This window comes from Lepus europaeus, chromosome 4, assembly GCF_033115175.1.
Source record: "Lepus europaeus isolate LE1 chromosome 4, mLepTim1.pri, whole genome shotgun sequence".
Classification (NCBI taxonomy): Eukaryota; Metazoa; Chordata; class Mammalia; order Lagomorpha; family Leporidae; genus Lepus; species Lepus europaeus.
The window spans coordinates 152,046,610-152,074,585 of record NC_084830.1 but is presented as its reverse complement, the minus strand read 5'-3'; the positions used below and the strand labels follow the sequence as shown (position 1 = coordinate 152,074,585).

The 27,976-nt window shown below is 44.1% G+C and overlaps 1 protein-coding gene across 1 annotated transcript; it reads left to right on the top strand.

Moving 5' to 3' along the window:
* On the top strand, window positions 1-27,887 carry LOC133758822 (dnaJ homolog subfamily C member 17-like). The gene is made up of 4 exons (XM_062189962.1): window positions 1-66; window positions 1,896-1,966; window positions 16,710-16,821; window positions 27,060-27,887. The coding sequence occupies exons 1-4, from the start codon at window positions 1-3 to the stop codon at window positions 27,885-27,887; spliced, it is 1,077 nt and encodes a 358-aa protein (XP_062045946.1).
* Window positions 27,888-27,976: the final 89 nt, after the last annotated feature.

Sequence of the window (27,976 nt, the reverse complement as noted above, 5' to 3'; positions counted from 1 at the left end):
ATGTCAGCTGCAATTGCTGAGCATCAAAGCTCAACAAGCCTGAAACATCCGGGGAACAAGCTTGAGGCAAGAGAAGGGCAAAGGTCACGAGTGAGGATAGGAGCCCCAGGGGTCACATCTCTCAACTGTAAGTTCTTCCATCTGGCTCCAAGTCACCGTGAGAAGAGAAAACCTATCTGTGATTTATTTATTCAACAAATACTTCTTCTTGAGACGCTAGTGTGCCTTAGACTCCGGGCTCGGCATTGGCAATGGGTAAGTATTATGTTATTTACTGTGATCCACTACCATTCAGAGCAGTGCAGACAAACACAGTGTTGAAAGGAAGAGGATCCCTGGGGTGGAAGAGAGGAACCAATATGAAAGCGTCCAACTCTGAAACAGGCACTCCACGCAGCAGTTTCCAAAAAAAAAAAGGGGGGGGGGGATTGTGCTGTAGGCACAGCCAGTAAAGCTGCAACCTGCGACACCAGCACCCTAAATGGGTACCAGTTCCTGTCCCGACTGCAGCAGCAGGAGATGGCCCAAGTGCTTGGGCCCCTGCCAGACACACGGGAGACCCGGATGAAGCTCCTGGATCCTGGCTTCTTCAGCTTGGCTCAGCCCAAGCTATTGAGGCCATCTGGGGAACAAACCAGTGGATGGAACATGTCACTATTTCTCTGTCTCTCCTTCTCTTTCCGTAACTCTAACTTTCAAATAAATAAAACAGCTTTTAAAAAGAAACTAAAATGTAATTACAAGTAAAACCAACTTGTTAAGTAATAACAGCAAAGAATGGAAAACAGAGAATGAGGGCACGGAGACACAGAAAGGAAGCTGTCTCTGCACAAAATCAAACTCTCCAGGAGCGGAAACACTCCTGCTAGAGCTCACATCAGACTGTGCACTTGACTGAGAACACTTCAAGCTGCAAGCAGGATGCCAAACCCACCTTCAATAGACAACACAGAGGGCAGAACAGAAAATTGCAAATGGACTCAGCTCTATACTTTTGTCATTTTAGGATGCTTTCTTGGATTGTTTTGAGAAAATACCAGCTGTTCTTTGAAAACAATGACTTTAATTGGGTCAATCTGGAAGGATGAATTATTTTGACCTTGGTCAAAATGGCAAAGGATGGGCCAGCCTTGTGGCACAGTGGGTTAAGCCACCACTCAAGATGCCTGCATCCAATATGAGCACCAGTTATATCCAAGCTGCCATTAAATAAAATTAAAAAAAAAAAAAATCCAAGCTGCTCCACTCTACTTCAGTTAATGCACCTAGGAAAGCAGCCAAAGTTGAACCAAGTGCTTGGGCCCCTACTACGCATGTGGGAGACCCAGGAGGAGTTCCAGGTTCTTGGCTTCAGCCTGGCCCTGCTCTAGCCATTGAGGCCATACGGGGAGTCAACAGATAGGAGACTGATCAATCGATTGATCTCTCTCTCTCTCATATTCCTTGTAACTCTGCCTTTTGATTAAATAAATAAATAAATCTTTTTAAAAAGAAGATAGCTATTAAAAAAAAATATGGCAAAGGAATAGATAATGAGGGCCCCGATCTCGTCTCCAGAGTTAAAACTTGCACTAGACTAGCTCAGAGTCTGGCAACAGTGCCAAGCTTAGGAAGAAAGAAAACATAAACCAGAGAGGGAGCAGAAGGGCTCAAACGTACAGTTCACTAAGAAACTCACCCTATGATCATGTTGGACAAGACCCCCTCCCTGCTCTGTGATCTCCTTATCTAATCCACAGAGGAGCTCCACCATGCAGCTGCACAACCGTTTTCCACTTCATAAGGACTCCTGCGGGTTTCACCCTGCTCCTTGAGACTGGCTTTATAGGCAATCCCCCTTCCGGACAGCAGAGGGGGGTGTGGAGTCTTTGCCTTGCACATGTTCTGCCCCTTAGGTTCAACGCAGCAACTCTGAGTATAAACATACAAATACGTGTTCTCTCATCAAGAAGAACAAAAGCAGAAGGTGAGGGGCGGGGGGCAAGCACCCACATAAAAAAGAATTAAAACGTTTGAAAGGATGCCCACAAAGATGGAGCTGTCAATTAAACCCAAGCTCATAGCTTTCTTTCCAGAACGTGCTAAGCCAGTGTCATTTGTCCAGCCTTTGTTTATTCCACTTCCTGAGCTCCTTGTCATTTAATTAATGCTTGGGGAAGGAACATGAAATTTCCTTATCAATTCATTTTGAAAATATATTCTGACTTGTTAATCTCGCTCCTCTTTAAAAGAAGATTTCTATAGCTTATATTACAAGGAATGACAAGGGCAATTATCATTAAAAAAAAAACTGAGCAGAACAAAGCTATGGTAATGAGGAGTGCTACAATTCATTCACCAAGACTCTGGGCGATAAAAGGATAAAAATGAGCCCACCTTTCTCTCTCTGATAACAAAGCAATTACAACTTGTAAAGTAGTACAGAGAAAATAGTAATTTAACAGAAAAAGGAGAGAATGGTGGGCAGAGACGTACAAAGGAAAACAACCCTGCATGAAAGATAATTCATTTTATCAAAACTCCCCATTGTGAGTAGAAGACGACTTGCCAAAAATGTCAGGATGCACAGCAATATTTTTCCCAAGAAAAATAACTTTCTCTCATTCATATTCCGAGGGTTGCTAGCAGGTGATACAATGATAAAGTCTTCCTTTGGAATTAGTAAGCAAAGAAGCAGAAGCGAAAGTACCGCAAGGATAACGACAACGATGCTTTGAAAAGTTCACTGAGGGGCAGGCATTCAGCCCAGCGCTCAGGATTCCCACTAGGATACCCACAAGGGTGTACTCCCAGCTACCAGCTCCAGCCTACTGCTCATGTGGACCCTGGGAGACAGCGGTGTGGTTCAAGTAGCTGAGTCCCTGCCACTTACATGAGAGGTCGGCATGGAACTTCCGGCTCCCAGCTTCACCTTATAGGGTTATTGTAGGCATCAGAGAAACGAACCAGCGGAAGGGAGCTCTCTGTCTCTCAATTAAAAAAAAAAGTTCATAGAAAGTGAGAATGAATGATAATTTTATTATGTACAAAAGTAAGTTGAAACCCACATTTTTTTCATGCTACATGAACTTTTTCAAGACCCCTTCGTGTGCACTGATTTCGAGTTTTTTGTCCATCAAAACAAGCATTTAGTTCCATCTTCCACAAACTTTTTGAAGTACCCTCACACAATAATGTACACAGCCACAAGCAAACATACACCCACACATAGACGCAGACCTGAGACTAGAATTCTAAGAGTCAGAGAGACTACAGGACTCACATTCTGAACGAGCAACCCCCATCAGGTCCTCGTGACCATGAGAGCTCTCTCGGCAGCGCCAGCAGCCAGTGCAACACCAGACATGCCCACGTGGGCAGAAAGGTCAATGTCAGCTGGAAATCTTAGGAGTGGGGATTTGGTACAGCTGTTAGGATGCCACTGGGGATACTCCTACACTACACTGGAAAACCTCGATTCAAAGTTCTAGCTCTGCTCCCAATCCAGCTCCCCACAAATGCACACGCTTGGAATGCAGCAGGTGATAGCAGAAGTAATGGAGTCCTTGCCACACCCATAGGAGTCCTGGAATCGGTTCTGGGCTCCCAACTTTGACAGTGACCCAGTTCCCGCTGTTCTGGGTGCTTGGTGAGTGAACCAGCAGGTGGAAGACCTCTCTAGCTTTTGCTTTCTCTCTCTCTCCCTTTCTCCCTCTCTCCCTTTCTCCCTCTCTGCCTCTCTCTCTTTCTCTCTCTCTCTATATAGATAGATAGATAGATAGATAGATAGAGATATTTATTTATTTATATAAACATACTTAGGGTACTGAGGCATGAAACTGTCAGCCAGAGCATTTAAGCTTCTGTTGTTTGTAGACTTGAAGCATCTTCAGTCACTCCCACTGTTTCATCTTTAAATTGACAACGGTACAGCTTGCCTGTCAGGGATGCTGTAAAGACCGGGTAATGATTATAAAGTACTCTGGAGCTAAGTATGAAACACGACAAGACACAACACAAGCTAGAATCCGCCCTGCCCGGCTGACAAGGGCTGCCTACCACTCACGCTACAAATCACATCCCTCTTCCACGGGCTGCTGATTGCAAAAATAATGACCTGGAGTTCAGGCTTTGCTTCTCATATTTAGGAGAAATTGTATCTTCCTGCAGCAACTGTGATAACGGTGCCACAGAGGCTAGAGAGTACACACCCTGTGTGAACAAAGAACAGACGTTGAACCTGCGTGCTCTGGGCCTCCTTTTTCTTCCATACTCGCTGCTTGCTTCTCTCTCCTCCTCTCCTTTCCCCTCTCATTCATGCTTTTGCACACTTTCTTGCACACACATTTCCTCTTGATCCTAGCGTCCCAATTTCAAAGGCAAAGTTAAAATCACATTCATTCATAGTTAACACATTTCCAGCCCTTCCTCAGTCTCTACAATCCTGGAATGGCTCAGTGCAGAGGAGAGCCATAAACCTACAGATTATAAATACGTGGTCATTAAGCTCAATTCCTTACCAGATGTTTGAATCCGCTCCATAACATTCTCAACCCATTCTCCTAGCAGCTGGCTCCATTTGCGAAGTTTTAATTATTTGAAAGTTCTTTCATATATTGAACTAAAATCTACTTCCTGATAAATGCCATATCTCATTTTAGTTCTATATGTTAAAGTCATACAATTATCTAATCTCTCATCTTCATGTCAGCTCTTTAACTATCTGGTAGTAATTGCATGCCATACGAGGAATCTCCCAAAGCTTGGATCTCTTCAGTTTATCTGTGAGCAGCTCCAAGAACATTTACTTGGGCTTTTTGAAGTCACAGTCCAACTTTAACAGCCCAGGGATGTTTTTAAGGAACTGGCATCTAGTTTCAATGGTAAGAGACTGATGAACTATGGGCCACCTGTACTGGGGCTCACTCAGGTAAGTGAACATGCGATAGGTGGACAGAAGTTTCTGAGTGAGTCCAGACAACACACAGGAACACACATCTCAGATGCAGATTTGCAGTGCTAGTGAATATGCAGGCTTGAGCAAGGAGCCTTCACTGTGAGGTCACAAACCATTGCAGGTTAGTGGTAGAAGTGGAATAATTACAAATGCCTAAGGCATCCGGGCATCACATGTTTTCTAAAGAGGTTTTTGGTCAAGTCCTTAGAGAATGTTTATTATGCACCTGTTTTTTCTATGTACTGGAAGCTTGGTGGTGAATAAGATAGACATGATTCTGCCCTTTGAGAGCTTAAACTCTCTGTGAAGGACCAGACATGTAAATAAATAGAGATTAGAGAGTAACAGTGCTCTGTAGAAAGATACAGCATTCCCCCAATGTATTGTCTTAGATCTTTTATCTTTAGTATTCTTATCTCTAAAAGAAGAATTGTAACAGGCTTTAAAACGTATTATGACTTGAAGACTAAATTAGCAACTACAGCACCTGGCACAGGGCAGTTGCTCCACTGGAACATGTGTGATTATTGCAATCTTTGTTGTGGGCTTTTTGCCTGCCCCACAGGGTCTGTTCCCAGCCATCTTGTGGGGGAGAAGTAAGTAGAGGAGCTCAATTTAACTGGCTTTCTGGATCTGTTGATTCTACGGCTACACAAGTCTCTGCCAGGTAATACAGAAGACAGGTGAGGCTGCTGACCACCCATGACTCTGGCAAGGAGCGCAGTGGTCATTGTTTGCTCCTGGATAGTATAGTATAGTATAGTATAGTATAGTATAGTATAGTATAGTATAGTATAGTAGTATAGTAGTGCTCACATTGCTTAGGGAAGCCACTCTTCCCCACATTTAGTCCATTCACTAGTAGTGAAGCAAGTGTGACACCAGAGTCAGGACAGAAAGCCAGAACTCACAGTGCCTCTGTCAGGAACCAGAATGTTTTCCACGTTAGACTAGAATTAGGGTGAACATGAACCTCAACATGCGAAGAGCCCCTTGTTCAGACCCATAACCATGTCAGAAATTCAATCAGTAATAAAGGCCCCCCAACAAAGAAAAACCCAGGACCAGACGGATTCACTGCTGAATTCTACCAGGCATTTAAAGAAGAACTAACTCCAATTCTTCTCAAACTATTCAAAACAACTGAGAGAGAGAGAACCCTCCCAAATTCTTTCTGTGAAGCCAACATCATCTTAATTCTTAAACCTGAAAAAGATGCACCAGAGAAAGAGAATTACAGCCCAATTTCCCTGATAAACATATACACAAAAATTCTCAATAAAATCCTGGCCAATAGAATCCAACAACACATCAGAAAGATCATCCACCAAGACCAACTGGGATTTATTCCTGGTATGCAGGGATGGTTCAACATTTGAAAATCAAGCAATTATGTGATACAACACTCCCATTTTAATAAATGGAAAGATCAACTAGACAAAAAATATCAACAAAGAAACAACAGAGCTAGTCTACAATATAAATAAAATCAATCTAGTTGTTACCTACAGAGCATTTCATCACGCAACAACCAAATACACATTCTTTTCATCCATACACGGAACATTTTCAAGAACAGACCATATGCTAAGTCATAAAACAAGATTCAACAAATTCAAAAAAGTTGAAATCACGGGTCAGCGATGTGGCTCAGCATGTTAAAGTTGTGCCCTGTAGCACCACCATCCCATATGGCCACCGGTTGGAGTCCTAGCTATTCTACTTCTGATCCAGCTCCCTAATAATGTCTCTTGGAAAGCAGCAGAGGATGGCCCAAGTGCTTGGGTCCCTGCACCCACGTGGGAGATGTGAAAGAAGCACCTGGCTTCTGGCTTCAGCCTGGCCCAGTCCTAGCTGTGGCAGCCATTTGGAGAGTTAACAGCACATTACAGATAGCTCCTTTTCTGTCTTTCCTTCTCTCTCTTTGTAACTCTGCCTTTCAAATAAATAAATCTTTTTTAAAAATTGAAATCATATTATTTATCTTTTCTGATCATAACAGAACAACACTGTAAATTAACAACATAAGAAACTCTAAAAAATATAGAAACTCATGGAGACTGAAACATGTTCATGAACTTTAGACCAGTATCGCTGATAAACATAGATGTAAAAATCCTCAATAAAATACTAGCTAATTGAATCCAACAATACATCAAAAAGATCATCCACTAGGACCAAATCAATTTTATCCCAGGGATGCAAGGATGGTTCAACATAGGCAAATCAATAAAGGTGATACATCACATAAACAAATTGAAGAATAAAAATCATATGATTACCTCAATAGATGCAGACAAAGCATTTGATAAAATATAACATCCTTCTATGACAAAATCCTTACGTAAATTGGGCTCACCTCAACACAATCAGGCAATGTATGACAAACCCACAGTAAGCATCACACTGAATGGGGAGAAGCTGGAGGCAACTTCACTAAGATCTGGAATCAGACAAGTATTTCCACTGACATCATTACTATTCAGTATAATTATGAACTATTAGCCAGAGCCATTAGATAAGAAAAATAAACCAAAGGTGTATGAATTAGAAAGTAGGAAGTTGGGGCTGGCACTGTGGCATAGCTGGTAAAGCTGCCACTGCCTGCAATGTTGACATCCCAAGTGGGTGCCAGTTCATGTCCTGGTGGCTCCACTTCTGATCCAGCCCTCTACTATGGCCTGGGAAAGCAATAGAAGATAGCTTAAGTCCTTGGGCTCCTGCACCCACATGGGAGACCCAGAGAAAGCTCCTGGCTTTGGATCCGTGCAGGTCCGGCCATTGCAGCCAATTGGGGAGTGAAGTAGCAAAAATCAACTCACAGTGGATCAAGCTTCTAAACCTAAGACCTGAAACCATCAGATTACTAGAGGAAAATGTGGGGGAAACTGCAAGACATTGCCAAAAGCGAACAGTTCTTGGAAAAGAACCCAGAAGCACAGGCAAAGTCAAAGTCAAAATAGACAAATGGAATTAAATCAAGCTGAGAAGCTTCTGTACTGCAAAAGAAATACTAAGCAAAGTTAAGATGTGACCAACAGAATGGGATAAAATATTTGCAAACTATGAAACTAATAAAAGATTAATATCTAGAATCTATAAAGAACTCAAGAAATTCAAAAATAACAAACGGTTAAGAAATGGGCAAAGGACTTGAATGGGTATTTTTCAAAAGAGGAAATCCAAATGGCCAATAGACACATGAAAAAATGCTCAGGATCACTAGCCATCAGGGAAATGAAAATCAAAACTACAATGAGGTTTCACCTCACCCCAGTTAGAAGAGCTCTCATATAGAAATCAACACACAATAAATGCTTGCAAGGATGTGGGGGAAAAGGTACCCTAACCCACTGTTGGCGAGAATGTAACCTAGTGTAGCCATTGTGAAAAACAGGATGGAGATACCTAATAAAGCTGAAAAGAGACCAGTGTAAGCAAATAATGAAGGATAGAATTAAAAGGGAGAGAATGATCCTGCAGGGGAAGCAGGACACACAGCAGACTCATAGAATGGCAAATGCCCATGATCCTGCCTCAGAATCAACCCTTGGGACATTCGGATCTGGCTAAAAGGTCCATGAGAGTCTCACAGGCATGGAAAGCCATGACATGATGGCAAAAAACAATCTAAATGAAAGACCCTGGTGAACAAGACCCCAGTAGAAGGAACAGGCCATCAAGGAGAGAGGCGCCTTTCTCTGAAGGGAGGAAGGAACCTCCACTGTGACACGGCCTTGACTAAACAAGTTCAGAGTCGGTGAACTCAAGGGGCTTCCATAGCCTAGACAGCTCATAGCAAGAGTCTCGGGTGATTGCTGACGTCACAAATAAGAGTGCCAATTGTTAAATCAACAACGGGAGTCACTGGGTACATGCTCCCCACGTAGGATCTCTGTCCTTAATGTGTTTTACTATGAAACTTAAAAACACTACTAGTGGAACAATACCCAATACCTTGTGCGGTTGTGTGAATGCAGCCTGTTGAAATCCTTGCTTAGTATATACTAAGTTGATCTTCAGTATATGAAGGTAATTGAAAATGAAACTCGATAAAGGGAGGGATGGGAGAGGGAGAGGGGAGGGCCACGGGAGGGAGGGAGGTTGGGGGGGGAAGCCACAACAATACAAAAGTTGCACTTTGTAAATTCACATTTATGAAATAAAAATTTTTTAAAAAAAAGCTGAAAAGAGATACACCGTATGACCCAGCTATCCCACTCCTGGGAATTTACCCAATGTTTCTTCACCTCAGTCCATAATACAAACATATGGAATACACCTAGATGTGCATAAACAGATGAATGGAAAAGGAAAACAGTGTGTGTGTGTGTGTGTGTATGATACTATTCAGCCATAAAAAATGAAATCCTGTCTTTTGCAACAAAATCGATGCAACTAGAGAACATTGTGCTTAATGAAATAGGTCAGACCCAAAAAGACAAATACTACAGGCTTTCTCTGATTTGTGCTAATACACAAAATATCAAAAAACAATGTATATTAGTGAAATTGACATCGTGTGATTGGACTGTTATTTACAAGCCTTGTCAATATTCCTGCAGAACAGTGTTCTTTCTACTTCTTAGTTACAGAGCTCTTTGTTTAGAGAAGCACTGACTCTGATTATAAAAGAAATGGGTAGAATATTAGTGCAAAAAAATTAAAAGGAAAAAAAGGAGAAGAGAGTGAGAAGGATGGTTGTATTCTTGGAATCCTATGAAATGTTTCCACATTAATAAATTTTAAAGTGTAATTTAAAAACAACAAAAGACAGACTTCCAGTGACCGTTCCCAAGTCACAGAGCGCTCAGTGGCAGGAATGGCTCGAGTACAGGGAGGGCAAACTGAGTGTCCTCTCCAGTCAGCTAGTTTGTTCTCATGCTAACCAAGACAAGGTCTGTATGGCCTCCAGATCTCCCAAAGTCATTCTCAGAGGCGCATGCAAAACAGGTGCACCTCGTTCTCTACCTCTCCTCTCACCTCTTTACCTCCCACCATTGTTTTGGAGGTGAAAGTCCCAACCACACTTCACAGGCACTGGTGAGAGCTCAACTCCAATTCACTGTATCACCTCCCTGTGCACAGCGATGGCAGGAGCAAACACTGCCGAAGAGGAAGCCAGAGACACAGAACTCCCTCCATGCTCCTCCAAGGCCATTCCCTCAACGACCTAAGGATCTCCCACCACACCCCACATCTTAAAGGTTCTCCCAGCTCCCAGTACCACTGCTCTGGGGACCACACCCCTAATGCAAGACCTTTGAGAGACAAACCATATCCAAACCATTGCAATTTTGGAAGGCGAATGACGTAAGACCAACATCAGTATCCTGGGTGTCTTCTTAGTCTTCAGTCACAGCCCCCAGGTGAAGTTGGACTTGGAACCATTTCATCAGTCCTGACGTTCAGGACCACATATCTCCAGTCCTAACCCCTTTCCCCAGAGCCACCATTCTTAAAAATATCCTACTTGTCTTTCATTGTTTCTTAAGCTCATACCCTTGTATGAAAAGACAATTGTTCTCATAATTAAAAATTAACACTTATCTGATATAATCCAACAGCTATTTAAAATAGCTATAAACACATAAACCAACAGCTATTTATAACAGCTGGCACTATGGCACAGTAGGTTAAGTCATCACTTAGTGTACCAGAATCCCATACTGGAGCTCCTATTCAAGACCTGGATGTCCCACTTTGGATCCAGCTCCCTGCTGATGTACCTGGGTAAGCAGCAGAAGGTGGCCCAAGTGCTTGGGTCCCTGTCACCCACATCGGAGACCAGGAAGTAGTTCTGAGCCCCTGGCTTCAGCCTGGACCATCCCTGAATCAGCAGATAGAAGCTCTCTCTGTCTCTCCTTCCCTCTATACAACTCTGCATTCCAAATAAATAAAATAAAATCTTAAAAGAAGCCACTCAGCAATATGAAGAAAACAAAAAAGGAAAACAAGCAGGGAGTTGAACAGAGGCCAGTGTACTAGTGAGACTCCCGTCTGGTCAGAAGAGCTCATCATTAAACATGTGAAGACAGTGGTGTATTACCAAGTGAAATGATGTCACAGAAGTTCTGAAAGCTACAAGAACAGATGTACTTGACCATCATAATAAATAGAAATCAATTCTAGATTCTTCGGTATCAACAAATGCTATTTGGGAGAAGGAATCTGGTACCAACACCCAGGAAAGGTTGGTAAGCCTCGTATCTACAGGAAAGTAAATTCAGTAACCCACATCCTGGTGCCCTGATGTGGTGTGATTTTAAAAAAAAAAAAAGATTTTATTTATTTGAGAGGCAGAGTCACAGAGAGAGGGAGAGACAGAGAGAGAGGTCTTCCATCTATCTGCTGGTTCACTCCCCACATGGCTGCAATGGCCAGAGCTGGGCTGATCTAAAGCCAGGAGCCAGGAGCTTCCTCTGGGTTCCCCACACAGGTGTGGGGGTCCAAGCACTTGGGCCATCTTCTGCTTTCCCAGATGCTAGCAGAGAGCTGGATTGGAAGAGGAGCAGCTGGTGCACTACTTGACACCCATATGGCATGCCAGCATGGCGGGCAGAGTTTTAGCCTACAACACCACAGCACTGGACCAGTGGTGCCAGTGAGACTCCCAGTGAGACTCCCATTTTTTAAAACCTACATATATGGCCGGTGCCGTGGCTTAACAGGCTAATCCTCTGCCATGCGGCGCCAGCACACCAGGTTCTAGTCCCAGTTGGGGCGCCGGACTCTATCCCGGTTGCCCCTCTTCCAGGCCAGCTCTCTGCTATGGCCTGGGAAGGCAGTGGAGGATGGCCCAAGTGCTTGGGCCCTGCACCCGCAAGGGAAACCAGGAGAAGCACCTGGCTCCTGGCTTCAGATCAGCGAGATGCACTGTCCGCAGCAGCCATTGGAGGGTGAACCAACAGCAAAAAGGAAGAAATTCCTCTCTGTCTCTCTCTCTCACTATCCACTCTGTCAAAAAAAAAAAAAAAAAAAAAAAAAAAAAAAAAAAAAAAAAAAAAAACCTACATACAGTGTTCATTGATCTACAAGACAGACCCCAAGATTGTTTGAATGACTGAAGCCTAGAACCCTGGATAAGTTAACAGCACCGTACATCTGATCTTACAAAACCAGAAAACATCACTAAGTAGGGACTTGCAAAAGTTAGCCAGCACCCTAAACAGAGAAATCCAACTGTTCACAGAAATTCTTTAAAGCATTCATGCCCAGGTCAATAATCAATTAATGAATTCTAAGATCTCTGATCCAGCATTATGTTATGCTGTGGTCAAGAACATACTCTCAGACACGGGTGGATAGAAAATGGCGGCGTTTTATTTCCTTACAAACACAATGGAAGCATTTATTCTTAAGTGACAAACCTACTTAGATAAAATGGAAACCAAGTGACAGTGTGGCTGTAAAATAAAGACAAAGAAGTTTTCTATGTTCCCTTTCAACCCAATAGAGGGAGGAGGCGACTTCATGCCCCATGTACTATCTATTTTCTCTGTGTCATCACGATAGCTATTTTGAGTAATCTCATCAAATGCTTGAAAACTAAACATTTCTGCAAAAGATACTCTTCCTTTTTCTTCTTTCCAAGAAGTTTAAAGCAAAGCTCTCCTTTCAGCAAATAATCATTCCAAAAGACAGAAAACACTCTTGACATTTTCACAATAACAGGTTATTAATATAACTCACTGGAGCTGAAAACAGGGAGGATACATTTATGATGCACGCCGAAGAACAGTTAGGCAGACTTTGTGTTTTACTCTGCATCAAACATGAACATCTGTCACCCCAAACTCTATGCAGACAGAAGAACTCTCCTGGAAATCTCTGGTTCTCAGAAGATGATGAGCAGCTGGAAAAAGTTCCTGTTCCCTGGATAAATTCTCTATCAAGCAGACCTAGAAGTCAACGCTGAAACAGGGAAACATCACAATCATCCCTTAGGGTCAATGACTGCAAAGCACGACCCTGCCAGCCGCAGAGACACAATCCCCAACATCACAAGCACACGCAGGAGGCCTGTTGCACCAGCTCCCAGGGCATCAGTGACCAAGGAGAGAATACTGCCTCTCTCCACAAAGACACCATTTTTTTCTGAGCAGTTACTAAAAAAAAAAAAATGCAGAAAAACCAGCCCTAGTCTTCAAAAATGCAGACACCTGCACCATTCTTTGGAAACCATCCCCACAGAATTCTCAAATTGCAATTTCCAATTAAAATGAAACCCGAGCTGGTTTACATTGAAAGGCTTTCTAAAAATAAGCAATGGAAGAGAGTCGACTTTCCTACTAAAATATTTACAGCCCAGTGAGAGAAAGCTGCTTTATTCTGAAAAGAACTGACTCAGCAGCGAGTTTTTAGTCTAGTGATTAAAATGCCAGGTGGGATCCCTGGGTCCACGTCAGAGCAGTCCAACTCCTGACTCCAGCTTCCCGCTAATACAGACCCCAAGAAGCAGTGGTAATGGCTTCAGTAGTAGGTTCTGCCATCCACAGGTGAGACCTGGACCGTTTGAGGTTTGCACCTTTAGCCCAGTCCTAACTATTGTGGACATCTGAGGAGTGAACCACCAATAATAGCTCTCTGTGTCCATCTCTGACTCTCAGACATACACAATAAAACAAGACCTAACTCACTACTGAATCCTAACTGCATGTGAGTATAAAACGTCTCTCAGCCTATTCACACCCCTATTCTTTTTCACTAAAGATTTACACAATGTATTTGTTCCTCCCCCCCCAAAAAAAAACTGATGCACTTTATACAAGGATGCCCCTTTAAGAAGACCTTTGGCTATGTTTAAAATGAGTCAATTTGCCAAAATCTTAATTAACCACAGCTCTCCAGAAACACATCTGGGGCTACAACAAGGCACACATCCTGAAATTAAACCCTTAGCTCTGAAAATCAATCACCAGGAAACCCATATTTGTAACTCTTTCATAAAATCACTGGCTGTGTTTATTAATCTGACATAAAGGAAGACGATACCTCAACCTTTTTAATTTTCCTTCCACATGAGAGACAAGATAGAAGTCGGACTCGACCCATATAGTCAAGCCCCTCTTGACCAACCATGGAAGCAGGATGCCCCTGAACCCCCAGCCCATCAGCAGCAAGAAGTTCCTCAATTCCTAGCTGTAAACAACCCCCTAAGGCGCTCTTAGGGACTCTGCCAACATACAGCACAGTACCACCCTCCTGGAGGGAGGCACAGAGCAGCAACGTGGTCACACCTTGCGTAAGCAGAGCAACAGCGCCTGCGCAGAACACCAAGGACCTGCCAGGGACCCATAGGGGTATGACCTCACCTGCGCAATCCAATTAAAAAAAAAATCATTAGCTCCTTTGGAGAGGTAGGCAGTGAACTCCCATGTGGTAACTTTCATGTGCTGGAGTCCCCATCAAACTGTGTCTGAGTTAAACTTTGGCTCTCTAGTAACAGGGCCCTGTTACTAGTGAGACAGAGAAGCTTGGGTTGGTAATAGGTATTGGCCTCTTCCTGCAATGTGCTCTGAACAGGGCCCTGAACTCTGGACTACATTTGGCTCCTACAGTGTACTCTTCTGTTGCTGTGGATTTGTTTTGAGAGGAGGAGCGTGGTGGGGGCAAGAGGTGTGGAGTCACTACACAGACCCTGGGGAGTTGGGTGAAAGCAGACCAGAGGGGAGCAGCCCGCAGACTCGTTTATTTCAGTTGGTATAGCAGATTATATAGCTGAGGCAGCCAATCCGGTCAAGGGACAGTTTAGGCCCTAACCAATCAAAGCCTGTTGCCAGGCAGGCTCCTTTGTCAGGTGGGTTTTGAAGCCATTCCTGAGTAACTGACGCTTGCTTACCAATGGCCATGTTGGCATGGACTTCTCATTCCACCACACCCTTCATCCGGCCACTCCTGGGGCTGGGCCGTACCCTCCTGCTGATGCCCTCTCCAGAGTGTCCCACACCTGCTCCTCTACCCCAGATCCCACACTTCCGGCCTCCTGGCCCCTGCACCTTACCTAACTAAAGGCTCCAAACTGCACCCAGGCACTCACACTCCCTCAATGCCACCAGAGCTTCCTCCCTGGGCCTAGGGGAGTTCATACTGAAATACCTGGGATGACCAGAACAACATCCTCCCCATTCCAGGCTACGCCTATAGAGCTCGCCTATAGATCCTAGTCCCTGGAAGGGTCCAGGCACAGCACAGAGTGACCTGAAAACAAAATCTACTAAAGAAGCCCTGCATCACAATTTTCCTCACTATTTTTATCCTTTATCAAAAAAAACCTTACAAGTAGGTTTCAAGAAGTCCAAAGTAAAAACATCTTACCGAATTAATTCCACTTTGTTATGAATTTCTGAAGCCCCTGAATTAAAAAAAAAAAAAAGAATACACTACCAAGAACATTTTTCCAAACACCCTTACCTTATTGTGCAAAACCGTTGCTTTCTGAACTCCTCCATCTCCTACACCCAAGGGCTCTGCAGAAACCAGGCTCACAAGGTTTGCCAATCATCTTATGCTAATGAACACACACCCTGGAGGGCTTCATTCCCTCTCTTTTTTTATGGATATGGGTGCCCTGCCCACAATCCCAACCCCCAACCCTCCCTCCCAACCCCATCCCCCACCCACACCTGCCCCCTGCCCACCACTTCCTCCTCTAGAACCTTCCTCGGGATAATCACCTTCCTTCCACGGTATTTCTCCTGTTCACGTGGTCATTCAAGACCTTTTCATCGGTCCCACAGCCTCCCTGCAAGGAAGATACCTGCTGCTGAGGTTCAGTTCAGATTCTGTTTAAGTCTAATTCCACGCCAACTTGCCTCCTCGCTGGGCCATCCGATGCACACACTTTCCTTTTTCAAACATAGCCCAGTCACATGTTATCCTTAATGTTAAAAAAAAGGGAATGGAAAAAAAAAAAAAAGAAAAACTTCCCTCCTTCCCATGAGCTCAAAACCCTAATACAAAAGACCCTGACTCCCAAGGGCATCAGGATATTGCCCCCTGGAGAACCCGGAAGGGTCACTGTCTCCTAAACACATGTGATAGTCGCCTACCTGACCTAACAACCCTCGCCTACACCCTCCACGTCCACCCAGGAGTAGCTGTTTTGTCTGTGTGTCCAAGTACAACACACAAATGCTGCCTCCTCTCAGTAAGATTTTCTAATTTCCCAAATGAATGTGTTCTCTCTCTCGTGTGCTAAATCTTAAACTTTACAAATCTTTCAGAAACAAATTAAAAATTAACAGTACTAAAGAATTGGTAAAAACTTACAGAAGATGCAAAAAGCAGCCTGGATTGTGGCCAGATTTAGCCACAGAGTGCCTCAGTATTGTTTAATGACGAGAAACAAAACAGATACGAACAGTAAGAAACTTAGCAAATGACAGCATATCAAAGAGTGAGATGAGCTTCATGACGGAACAGGGACACAAGCCTCAGCCATTTCAGGTTCTTGCTACCCCTGTCTTCTTTCAGGAGACAAGTTCAGTCTCACATCCTATTGTTCTCCATCCCACCTCCTGCATTCTTCCCCAGGTTAGGAACTCAGGGGCCAAACTTGAAGAACCTCTATGAAGGAATTCACCTCCCCTTACTGCCCCCACCCCCACCCCACCCCACCTAAGACATAAAACAGCCCAGCATCTGGGATCTGGGCCCTGCGCCTCGTGGGCAGTCCGTGTGCATGCTGGCTGTGGGTCAACCTCTGCCGAGTTTATTTTCTGTGAATAAATTTGGTGAATAAATCATATCCTGTCTCCTCTGTGTTCTGTAGCCCTTTTTCTTACATTAAGCGCCCTGTTGAGAAGCCACCAATCTACAGCTCTTTTCCTTATATTTCCTATATTAAAATTGATACTGGAGTCATATTTCTCTACGCGAAAAAGGTGAATCAAGGGGCCAGTGTTGTGGCACAGCAGGCTAACCCTCCCTCTACAACGCCAGCATCCCATGGGGAACACTGGTTTGACTCTCAACTGCTCTACTTCAGATCCTGCTAATGTTCCTGGGAAAGCCAGGAATGTACTGGGATGCCCCAAGTTATTTGGATGCCCCAAGTACTAGGACCCCTGCCACCCACACAGGAGACCCGGATGAAGGTCCCGGTTCCTGGTTTCCACTTGGCCCAGCTCTAGCACTTGTGGCTATCTGGGGAGTAAACCAGAGGATGGAAGATCAATCTCTCTCTGCCTGTAACTCTGGCTTTCAAATAAATCTTTTAAAAAAGTTATATAAAGGAGCACATTGTAATACACTGATTGTTTTATATGTATATAGGTGCATATATTAATACTCTTTAAGACAATTAACTGAAAACATATTAGTAATTCTCACCAGCTGGTAAAAAGTCTATCTTTTGTCCTCTTTCTGGCTTATATAAATTGTCTATATAGTTAATCTTTCTGTAGTGAACATACATTTTGTAATGTTTTCTATATTAAAAATAAACAAAGATATGAAGGACAGATAGATACTTGTAAAACAAAGACGTAAGTTATACCTAGAAATTTTCTGTGGAATGGAAAAGGAAATCCTACTTCAAAGAAAAGATTTTCATTATGCACATATTTCAACTCCCACACACCAGGATGTTTAGTCAAACATCTCAATGAGAAATCGAAGCGCAAAGAGTCTAATACAACCAGAAACCCATCTTAAAATTAAACACAAGAGCACTTTGTAAAAGATAAAATTTAAGCTTTTTGATTTCTGACAGTGAGACTATTCCTCACGCACTTTAAGCTGCTGGGTTTAATGAAAGTTTCTGTTGTACCCCACTTTCCTCTCTTACTGTTGCCTTTCAATTATTAACTTGAAGGCTGGGAGGGGGACATCACCCTAAGCATTTTCCTAATCTGCTTATCCTCCAGGAAGATAAACAAGATTTCTTACCTGCTGTTTGAGGATAACCCTGCTGGAGAAATGTCAAGGGCTTGGGGCACGGCACTGAAGGCCGCCACCTGCTAGGCTGTTCTGGGTTGCTCCACACAGGCCTTCAGTTCCGTATTGAGTTTCATCACCCTGCTATGTGGGGCACTGCTGCTGCTTGAACCCAGTGATTGTCTATTCTAGTACCTTCCATTCTTTCTATCACCTGTGTACCCTTTGTTCTTTTAGAACAGTGAAAGGAAAGTCACAGTGGCCTCTCCTTTTCATGTGTGTTACATGAGCCATGAGCCACATACTAAGCTGCTCAGGCGCAGGGCTACAAAATGGGAAAAGGAGGTTTGTGTTCCACGGCAGAGCTGGTAACTGCCCTTGTACCTCACAAAGGCAGGGAAGTATCTGAGGTGCTCTTCAAGGCCACCTCGAGCCGGTCTGTGAAGTGAGACCTTCCTCGGGATTCGCAGCTGCACACATCAGCATCTCTCACCACAGTGACTGCAACAATTAGACGACCTAAGAAGACTAACAGCTGTCCAGAGTACTCAAGCCCTGGCTTTCGTCCCCCCAGGCTTGTGGTTCTGGTATGGGTCAGTGAGGGACAAAGGGGCTGAGAGGTTCCTAGCAGTGTCTGGGCTGCAGCCCTGCACCCCTAATCCCACCCCCTTCCATGTCAATCTGGCACACCCAATTTCCCATGATGCACCTGAGCCATCTCTACCATGAAGATGTCATGGTGAACACAAGTACTTTGAGCAGCACGTGGAGACACCATAAAACTTTCCCAGCGATCTTCACTCACGCTGAATCCCATAGCAAACTCCACCCACCCTCATTTATATGTTCAGTTAGGGAACTGCCCCCTACCCATAAAAGGTCCATAAACTGGGATGGGGTTGTCCACACTCACGCTCACTCCAAGTCCTACTTTCAATTTAATCTCACTTCTCACTCTTGATCTCTGTCTCTGCTTTGAATTCTTCTGTCACAGGATCTTGGAATAAATCCAGCAAGGGAATCTTTCCCTCCTACAGTTCTCAAACTTCAAATGTGATGGCCCAGGTCCTCCACAGGCCTCCATAACCAAACAAACAGTACCCTGGGGAGGGAAAAAAGGAAACCCGCTCCCTAACACCCTTGACACAGATTTATCAGGCTCTAGTTTCTCTCCCTCAGCTTGCAGCTCCTCTGACTTCTCTTTGATAATTACAAGCCAACTTCTTGCCGAAGGTTAACTCCATCAGTTATGGGAGTGGCCCAGGGGTAAGACCAACTCTGCCAAGACCCTCAATCACAGAGGCTTGCAATTCACCTGTTACTTCTGTAGTTAATATCCCAATGCCAGCCCCCATTCCACAGGGACATGTAAGCCTTGGTCACACAAAGCAATATTCAGTCTACTCACAGACCCCAGACATGCTGATGCCCACTTTGCCATTACAAAAGAAACATGCTGGCCTCCTATCCCTGGCCAGCCCAAGGAAGGCCACGAGCACTCTCGTCCCACCAGAGAGCTGCCCGCAACCTGATGGCCCATGGTTCAATCCCAGCTTCCATCTACAAGAATCCCCACCCTTAATCCCTCAGGGCGTTGGGGAACTCAAAGACAGCTTCCGGAGTCATCGCTCTGCACATGCGAAACAAGCTCCCGCCTTCTTCCACCACCCCAGTGGCAGTGAGCGGCTTGTTGCATGTCATGCACACAGACCTGGATTTGCATTCTAGAACATTCCCTGTCCACGGCATGGGACACCCTGAAGAGCCATAATGAAAGGAGCCTCTCAAAGGTCAAAGGTCAACACAGACTTGGCCATGACTAGTTGGTGAGATTCTAAGTCCACTGGAAGCAGGGGAAACAAGAACATGACTTCAGAAATGGCGGAAATGGCAAGCTATTTTAAACATTTTTTTTTTTTTGACAGGCAGAGTTAGTGAGACAGAGAGAAAGGTCTTTCTTCTGTTGGTTCACCCGCAAAATGGCCGCTACAGCTGGCATGCTGCACCGATCCAAAGCCAGGAGCCAGGTGCTTCTCCTGGTCTCCCCTGCAGGTGCAGGACCCAAAAACTTGGGCCATCATCCACTGCACTCCCGGGCCACAGCAGAGAGCTGGACTGGAAGAGGAGCAACCAGGACAGAATCCAGCACCCTGACCGGGACTAGAACCTGGGGTGCCAGCACCACAGGCGGAGGATTAGCCTAGTGAGCTGCGGCGCCAGCCAACACTTCCATTCTATGAAATAGTATCTTTATGTAAACACATATACATTTAAGACATTTATGCAATCGTGTTACTTATATGGGAAGATTAGGCTTAAAAACTGCCAATCATTCAAAACACCCTACAGGCAGTACAGTATATGAACAGCCCAACTGCATGGTGACTATGTTCTTTGACTCTCTGAGTGTCTTCCTGCACCTGTAACATCAAATGCCTACATCTCATATGCCTCACAAATGACAGGAAGAACAAAGCTACAGGGCCCTCTCCCAACACAGGCCTGCATTCAGAGGTCATGAACATCAAGTACTTATCAGAGTACCCAGAACATAAGAAATCCTGCACCTAATGAGATCTACTCACTTCCTATATGCCATGAGGCAAATACATAAATTAACATTACAGTCACAACTCCCGTTCTGCTACATAAAAGTCCCGAGGTCATCTCTCCATCACCAGCTTCTAATAACCATTATTTTGTTAAATGTGAATTCCATTACCACCATGTGTCACTGTCTGTTCGGTTTTCTTTGCTCTTTGTTTTCCCAAGTACCACACTCAGAAATTCTATAATAGGAATTCTCATCCTTTTATTATGAATCCCTTAGAGACATTACAGATGTCATAGTCTATGCAAAACTTGGTGTGTATGTGTGTGCATTCCATTTCTTTACAAAAAGATTCGAAACCTAAGGTTTCCTTTTTTATAAATTCTTTTACTGATTTGAAAGAATGAGAGAGGGAGAGGGAGAAAGAAAGTAAAATCTTCCAACCACTGGTTCATTCCCCAAGATGGCCCCAACAGCCAAGGCTGGGTCAGTTCTCACATCCGCAAACAGAAATCCAACTCAGTACATATAGTAAACTGAAACTCCAGCTTAACCAGAAACCTCCAAGTAACTTCTACTAGGACTTGAAGGCTGCTGTTCGCCTTTAACATTTTGTCCAGATTCCAAGAGCACCTCATAAAACTTTTCCCTTCGCCAACAAACTTCTGGTGGAGTTCAAACCACTTGCTGTTTCCGATGCCCAATCCATGAATCAGTGGCTGCTCAGATCAACTCTTTAAATGTATCCTAGTTTATGTCCTCATAGAGCCTACCCTGTTCCAGTAGAAACACCTTAACTGACTATTCCTGCCCCCCATGCTGCTGCTATCTAAGCCATACTCTGAGGGCTGAGGGTGAGAATGTCAACAAACTCTGAGACGACACAATTTTTCCCAACACAGACTCTATTCTTCCACTTAATTTGCTTATGGGACAAAAAGGAAAGAGCTGCCAGCAAATGCTGGAATGTCCTCTACTGCTCTCTCTCTCTGCTGACGTAATTGTCACAAACTTTGTTCAAAACCAAGACTCAGATGTGGCAGGTAGCTTGGTGAAGAGCATGGTTATTTAACGTTCATTTCTCATGGTATAGTGAAAAAAGTTGGCTTTAAAATATATTCAGTCACATTTTAAGGTCTACCACTAATAAACTTATTTACACTTTACTCATTTTTCAAATTCTATATTCTGGTATTTATTGTTATGTTTTACCCCAGACACATTAATGATACAGAAACACTATACCAATCCTTCCTTTAAAAATTATGTAAATATATACATAAATATCACAATATACATGACAGGCTCAAAAATCCGAGGCGCTGAGAGATTCTTAAATTAAATCAACATTATTAATGTATAACATGAGAAATGAACGTTAAATAACCAAGCTTTTGAAAAATTCTACAAGCATCAGAAAAAGTCTTTACACAACTACCCCTGAAAAAAGCTATTTGATTTTTTACTAAAAAGGAGCATTTTAACATATCAGAAGTCACAAAGACCTGAGCTTGTCACTTTCTCCGCAAGGCATACAGGGACACTGGAATTGAAATCCTCAATAGGGTTCATATAAATGCTAACATGGAAAATTTTTAATAAAAGAACATTTTACTTTATGACATCTTTTGCACATGATCTTATGACAAGATTTATGCAGGCTGATTCTTCAGACTTCATCAAAGAAGCTACACAGGACAATAGAAAAAGTACCAATTTGCACGGACTAAGGAATGCTGGTGGGGGTTGGGGTTTGGGCAAGGAAGAGGAGAGAAGGAAGAAAAGAGGAAGCTCAGCCCAGAGCAGGAGCCGGCTGGATCTCCACCTCTCACAAACAGCGCTCAGGCCAACCTTCACCCTTCAGACTGCGCTGGGCAAACCTCGACAAAACAGCCAGTACCTGAGGTCACCCAATTACAGTGTAAAAAGAGGGTTAGCCCAAGTCTACCAGGCCCCTCAACCGCTGTGAGCCCCCAAGTTACCCCGAGCTCATGTCTAAGTGGAATGAAAGGAGTTTTAAACTCATGTGAATGCTACCTAACATGCTATTTAGGCAAAGTTGACAAAAAATGTGTTCCCTGCATCGCGGGTACCAGTGTCTCTCCTGACTGTATGTTATGTATGTCATAGGACATTCATAGAGGAAGCTGTGGGATGCCTAGGGACAGCATCAACAGGAACACTAGCAGAATTAGGATGTGACTTTGCCAGAGGCTACTTGTATGAACTTGACCTGTCAGTCCTCTATACTGTATCTTTCCTGCAACATTTATGCATTACACTGTTCCAATACATTCACTACTTCTTTTTTCTATAAAAGGGAACTTTTTAAGTTTGTTCAAAAATTTTTACTTATGGGACACAGTGTTAGCATACATGTATACAATGTGTAAAAATCAAATCAGGCTAATCAACATTCTCACCTCAGATGTCATTTACGTATGTTGGAAATACGCACAACCTCTTCTAGTCCAGCTATTTTGAAATGTATAATAGGTTGTTGTAGGTGCAGCTCCCCTACTGTGATGGACATTAGGTACTTCCCAGGCCCAGCTGCGTTTTAGTAGCCATTATCCACCTTCTCACTTCTTCACCCACCCTCACACCTCCTGGCTTCCAGTAACTTCTACTCTCTGCTTCTGGGTGATCAGCTCTGTGATGGACTTAGTTCCCTTCACCCAATGTCCTTCACTTCCATCTATGTGGTACAAATCCCAGGTCAGTGAATAATATTCCATTGTGTAGGACTGGATGATCCCTCATCTTCAGGGTTGTGAGTGATGCTCCAATAAACATAGCAGTACAGGTATGCCTCCAGTATAATCTTAATTATTTTGGATATATGCACAGGAAGGGGATTGTTGGCTAGAACTGTTAATAATTAATAATTAATATGACAGCAGGATCACTGTAGTTCCATTTTCAGTGTTTCTGGGGAACGTCCATGCTGTACTAACTTACATTCCCTCCAGCAGTGTATAAAAGTTCCCCTTTCTCCACATACTTGCCAGCGTTTATCTTCTGTCTTGATAATATCCATTCTAACTGGGGTGAAATATTATGTCATCATGGATTTTATTTTCATTTCCCTTCTGAGTAACGTGAGCATTTTTTTCATACACGGTTGGCTATTTATACATCTTCTACTGAGAAATGTCTATTCAGATCATTTGCCTATTTTTCAATTCAATTTTTTTTGCTATTTATAAAAATTTATAAAAGCAATTACCTATCATTAATCAAAGCAGTGAGTTCATGGATACAGTTAAGACCAAAGATGCAATTCATTCCCTGTTCCTTAATAAATTCCAATTCTCAGATTGCTGTTGCATTATCATAAATGTAGGACAAAGGAGCAAACTAAATATTAGCATGAAGCAATCTTAATAGGTTGCTTAGTCACTCTGGCATCATATTCAAAGAACTAGTTTCACTACCAAAGATCAATCACATTCCAGAAAAGCACTGTCTGCCATGCTGAAAAATCTCTCTGTTTAAATGGAGAGATGACTTGGGATGCAGAATCAATTGGGAACAAGGTGAAGATGTAGCACATCAAATCAGCGGTGAGCATTTTCTGAAGTGAGCATGCATTTCTCCTGCAGGAGAATAGGAAAACCACACATTACAAAAATAAAAAGGGGAGAGTCACCAAGATGGTAGAATCAGGAGGGAGCTTATTGCTCTAGTCTAGGGGAAGATAGTTTAAAACCGTGGAGAGACTGCAGTCTCAGGGAAGAGTTGGGGAGTAAATGGCAGAGAAAACTCCATGCAAATTAGAGGGACACTGTGGATCTACATGGAGGGTGTGCACACACACAACTCAGGACCCCACCAGCAGAGCCTCAGCACCAGCTGTGCAGAGTGAGGTGAGAACAGACTGCACCTGCCCAAGCCGCTGGTGATAAACCTGCACAAGAGCCTGGCATGAGTCTGCCTTGGAGCCCCATGGGGAATAGTGTACCTGTCAAACCAAAGGAAAAAAAGAGGGGAGAACATTTCTCTATCCCCAACCAACTAGTGCTAGTGTCCTGTGACTAGCCAAGAGAGGGCAGGTGCCCTTTTGGAAATACATCAACAGCTGCACCAGCTCGTGTCTGGGCCTCCAGCAACCACCTGGGAGCAGACGGCTGAGTCTGGCTGGGAGAATGGACAGAGGGCTGGGTGACCGTGACTGTGGGAGCCTGTTGTGATGAGTCTATGATAACACTGTGGCTGCGTGGGAAGACTCAGGGTGTGGCTGGGACTTTGAGCAGTCACTGTGCGTGGGTCCACATGCCCAGGGCCCCTGGATTCCCTGGTGAGGGTCATTGCTGTGTGATCATGCTCACACCAAGGACCACATGGATCCTTTGTGTGGTTCTTGGGGCAGTGCAGATGAATACTGTATGCACTGGGGCTAGTACCCAGGCATCGGTCTCCTTGGAAGACAAGAGGTAAGCATGAGACTACACCAACAGAGCTGAACAATCTTCCCTCTGATAAAAAAAAAAAAAGAGAGAGAGAGAGAGAGATTTACCACGCCCAATTTGGGAGTCACCTTGGACACTCCTTTCACCCTGGAGCACTGCACAGAGTCCCCTGGCCACACCCAGCACACGCCTTAGGGTATTCCCTGAAAGAGAAGACACTCCACTAATCCACAGAGGCATAGTCCAAAGATAAAAGCCATCAGGGGGGGATAAAAATAAACAAACAAATGCCTAAAAATAAATGAAGCAATTCAAGAAACAAAAATAAGGAAGGCGGCCAGCTCACTAGGCTAATCCTCCGCCTTGCGGCGCCAGCACACCGGGTTCTGGTCCCGGTCGGGGCACCGGTTCTGTCCCGGCTGCCCCTCTTCCAGGCCAGCTCTCTGCTGTGGCCTGGGAGTGCAGTGGAGGATGGCCCAAGTGCTTGGGCCCTGTACCCCATGGGAGACCAGGATAGGCACCTGGCTCCTGCCATCGGATCAGCGCGGTGCGCCAGCCGCGGCGGCCATTGGAGGGTAAACCAACAGCAAAAGGAAGACCTTTCTCTCTGTCTCTCTCTCTCACTGTCCACTCTGCCTGTCAAAAAAAAAAAATAAATAAAATAAAAAATAAATAAATAAGGAAGGCAACAGGACACCCCTAAAGGAACACAACAACATTTCAATAGAACGTGAAAATGCAGAGATTGAAGAAATGCCAGAAATGGAAATCAAAAAATTGATTGTAGGATAACTTAGAATCAAAAGCAAATCCATAAACTAAAGAAATCCATACACAACATGAAAGAAATTTTTTCTCATGAAATTGAGATTTTAAAGAGAAATCAAAATGAGGGCCAGCACTGTGGCGTAGAGGGTAAAGCCGCCACCTTCAGTGCCAGAATCCCATATGGGTGCCGGTTTGAGTCCCAGTTGCTCCACTTCCCATCCAGCTCTCTGCTATGGCCTGGGAAAGCAGCAGAAAATGGCCCAAGTGCTTGGGCCCCTGCACCCACATGGGAGACCCAGAAGAAGCCCCTGGCTTCGGATCAGCACAGCTCCACCTGTTGTGGCCAAGTGGGGAGTGAACCAGAGGATGGAAGATCGATCTCTCTCTCTCTCTCTCTCTCTCTGCCTCTCCTTCTCTCTCTGTGTAACTCTGACTTTGAAATAAATAAATCTTTTAAAAAATCAAAATGGAATATTAGAAATGAAGAATTCAATAGAGCAAATAAAAAACATGGTGGAAAACCTTAACAACAGACTTGGCGAAGCAGAAGGAATATCCAAGTTAAAAGAGAAATCTCTGGAAATTTTACAGTCAGACCAAAAAGGAGAAATTAGAAAACTAAAAAACACTGTTGGAGATCTACAGGATACACTATCATCAAACAACCCAACATACGAGTCTTAGGAGCTCCTGAAGGTGTGGAACGAGAGAAAGGATTAGAAGGCCTTTTCAGTGAACTAATTACAGAAAACTTCCCTAACTGGGAGAAAGAAAGTGATGTCCAGGTACAGGAAGCACACAGAACTCCTAACAGACTTGACCAGAAAAGATCTTCACCACGACACGTGGTGCTCAGATGCTCCACAGTAAAATATAAAGCAAAGATTCTAAAATGTACATGAGAGAAATGCCAGATTACTTTCAGAGGATCTCTAATTAGACTCACAGCTGACTAATCAGAAACCCTACAGGCTAAGAGAGAACAGCGAGACATATTCCAAGCCTTAAGAGAAAAAAAAAAACTGTCAACCAAGAATACTGTACCTTGCAAAGTTCCCACACAAAGTTCTCATTTATGAATGAAGGTGAAATAAAGACCTTCCATAATAAATATTGAAATAATTTGTCACCACTCATCCAGCCTTACAAAAGATACTCAAGGATGTGCTACACACAGAAACACAGAAACATGGTCAGCACTACAAAAGAAGGTGAAAGCAGAAAACCTCTCAGCAAAAGTACAAAGGAAATACAAAGTAAAAAACAGGATTATTTATGGAAAAATGGCATGGCAAAGTCGTTACTTATCAATAGTCGCCCTGAATGTAAATGACCTCAACTCTCCAGTTAAAAGGTACAGACTGGCTGAATGGATTAAAAAAACAAAACCCATCTATTTGATTCCTACAAGAAACACATCTCCCCAACAAAGATACACGCAGACTGAAAGTGAAAGGATGGAAAAGATATTCCATGCTAACAGAAACAAACAAACAAAAAAAAAGTGGTGTAGAGGGCTGGAACGACGGCGGTCACCAAGGAGCTCTTACAGATGGCCCTGTACGCGCTACTAGGTATTGAAGAGAAGGCGGCGGACAAAGAGGTGAAGAAGGCGTCCAGGCAGAAGGCCCTCTCCTGCCACCCAGACAAAAATCCCAATAATCCCAAAGCAGCTGAGCTCTTCCACCAGCTTTCTCAGGCCTTGGAAGTGCTGACCGATGCTGCGGCCAGGGCTGCCTATGACAAGATCAGGAGAGCCAAGAAGCAGGCAGCAGAGAGGACCCAGAAACTGGATGAGAAGAGGAAGAAGGTGAAGCTTGACCTGGAGGCCCGGGAGCGGCAGTTACAAGAACAGCAGAGGCTGATGTGGGAGCAGATGTGCCAGGAACGGGAGCAGAGGCTGAGAGGAAAGGCAGAACATTGTGAAGCCAAAGGAACCCCTAAACTAAAGCTAAAGTGGAAGTGCAAGGAGGACGGGTCCCAAGATGGCTACTCTGAAGATGTCCTCCTGCGGCTTTTGCAAAAGTATGGTGAGGTTCTCAACCTGGTGCTTTCCAGTAAGAGGGCAGGCACTGCTGTGGTGGAGTTTGCGACTGTCAAGGCTGTGGAGCTGGCTGTGCAGAATGAAGTGGGCCTGATTGATAACCCTCTGAAGATTTCCTGGCTGGAGGGACAGCCCCAGGGCATGGCGGGCCCTGGCCACCCAGGACTGTCAAAGGGCTCAGTGCGGTTGGAGAGGGACTACGAGAGCCTCGTCATGATGCGCATGTGCCAGGCTGCTGAGCGGCAGCTGCTGATCGCCCAGATGCAGCAGGAGGACAAGGAGGCGCCGCCCAGTTAACCACAGCACCAGCCCCCAACCCGCAGCCCCTTTAAGACTCTATAATAAACTTTTGTTTAAAAAGGAAAAAAGTGGTGTAGACATGCTAA

Bases quoted from the DNA above. Each gene is read 5' to 3' on its own strand.
- LOC133758822 (XM_062189962.1), top strand. From the start codon at position 1: ATGTCAGCTGCAATTGCTGAGCATCAAAGCTCAACAAGCCTGAAACAT. The intron at 67-1,895 runs GCAAGAGAAGGG...TCTGCCCCTTAG, and splicing joins ATCCGGGGAACAAGCTTGAG to GTTCAACGCAGCAACTCTGA. The intron at 1,967-16,709 runs GTGAGGGGCGGG...TGTGTTCTGTAG, and splicing joins AAGAAGAACAAAAGCAGAAG to CCCTTTTTCTTACATTAAGC.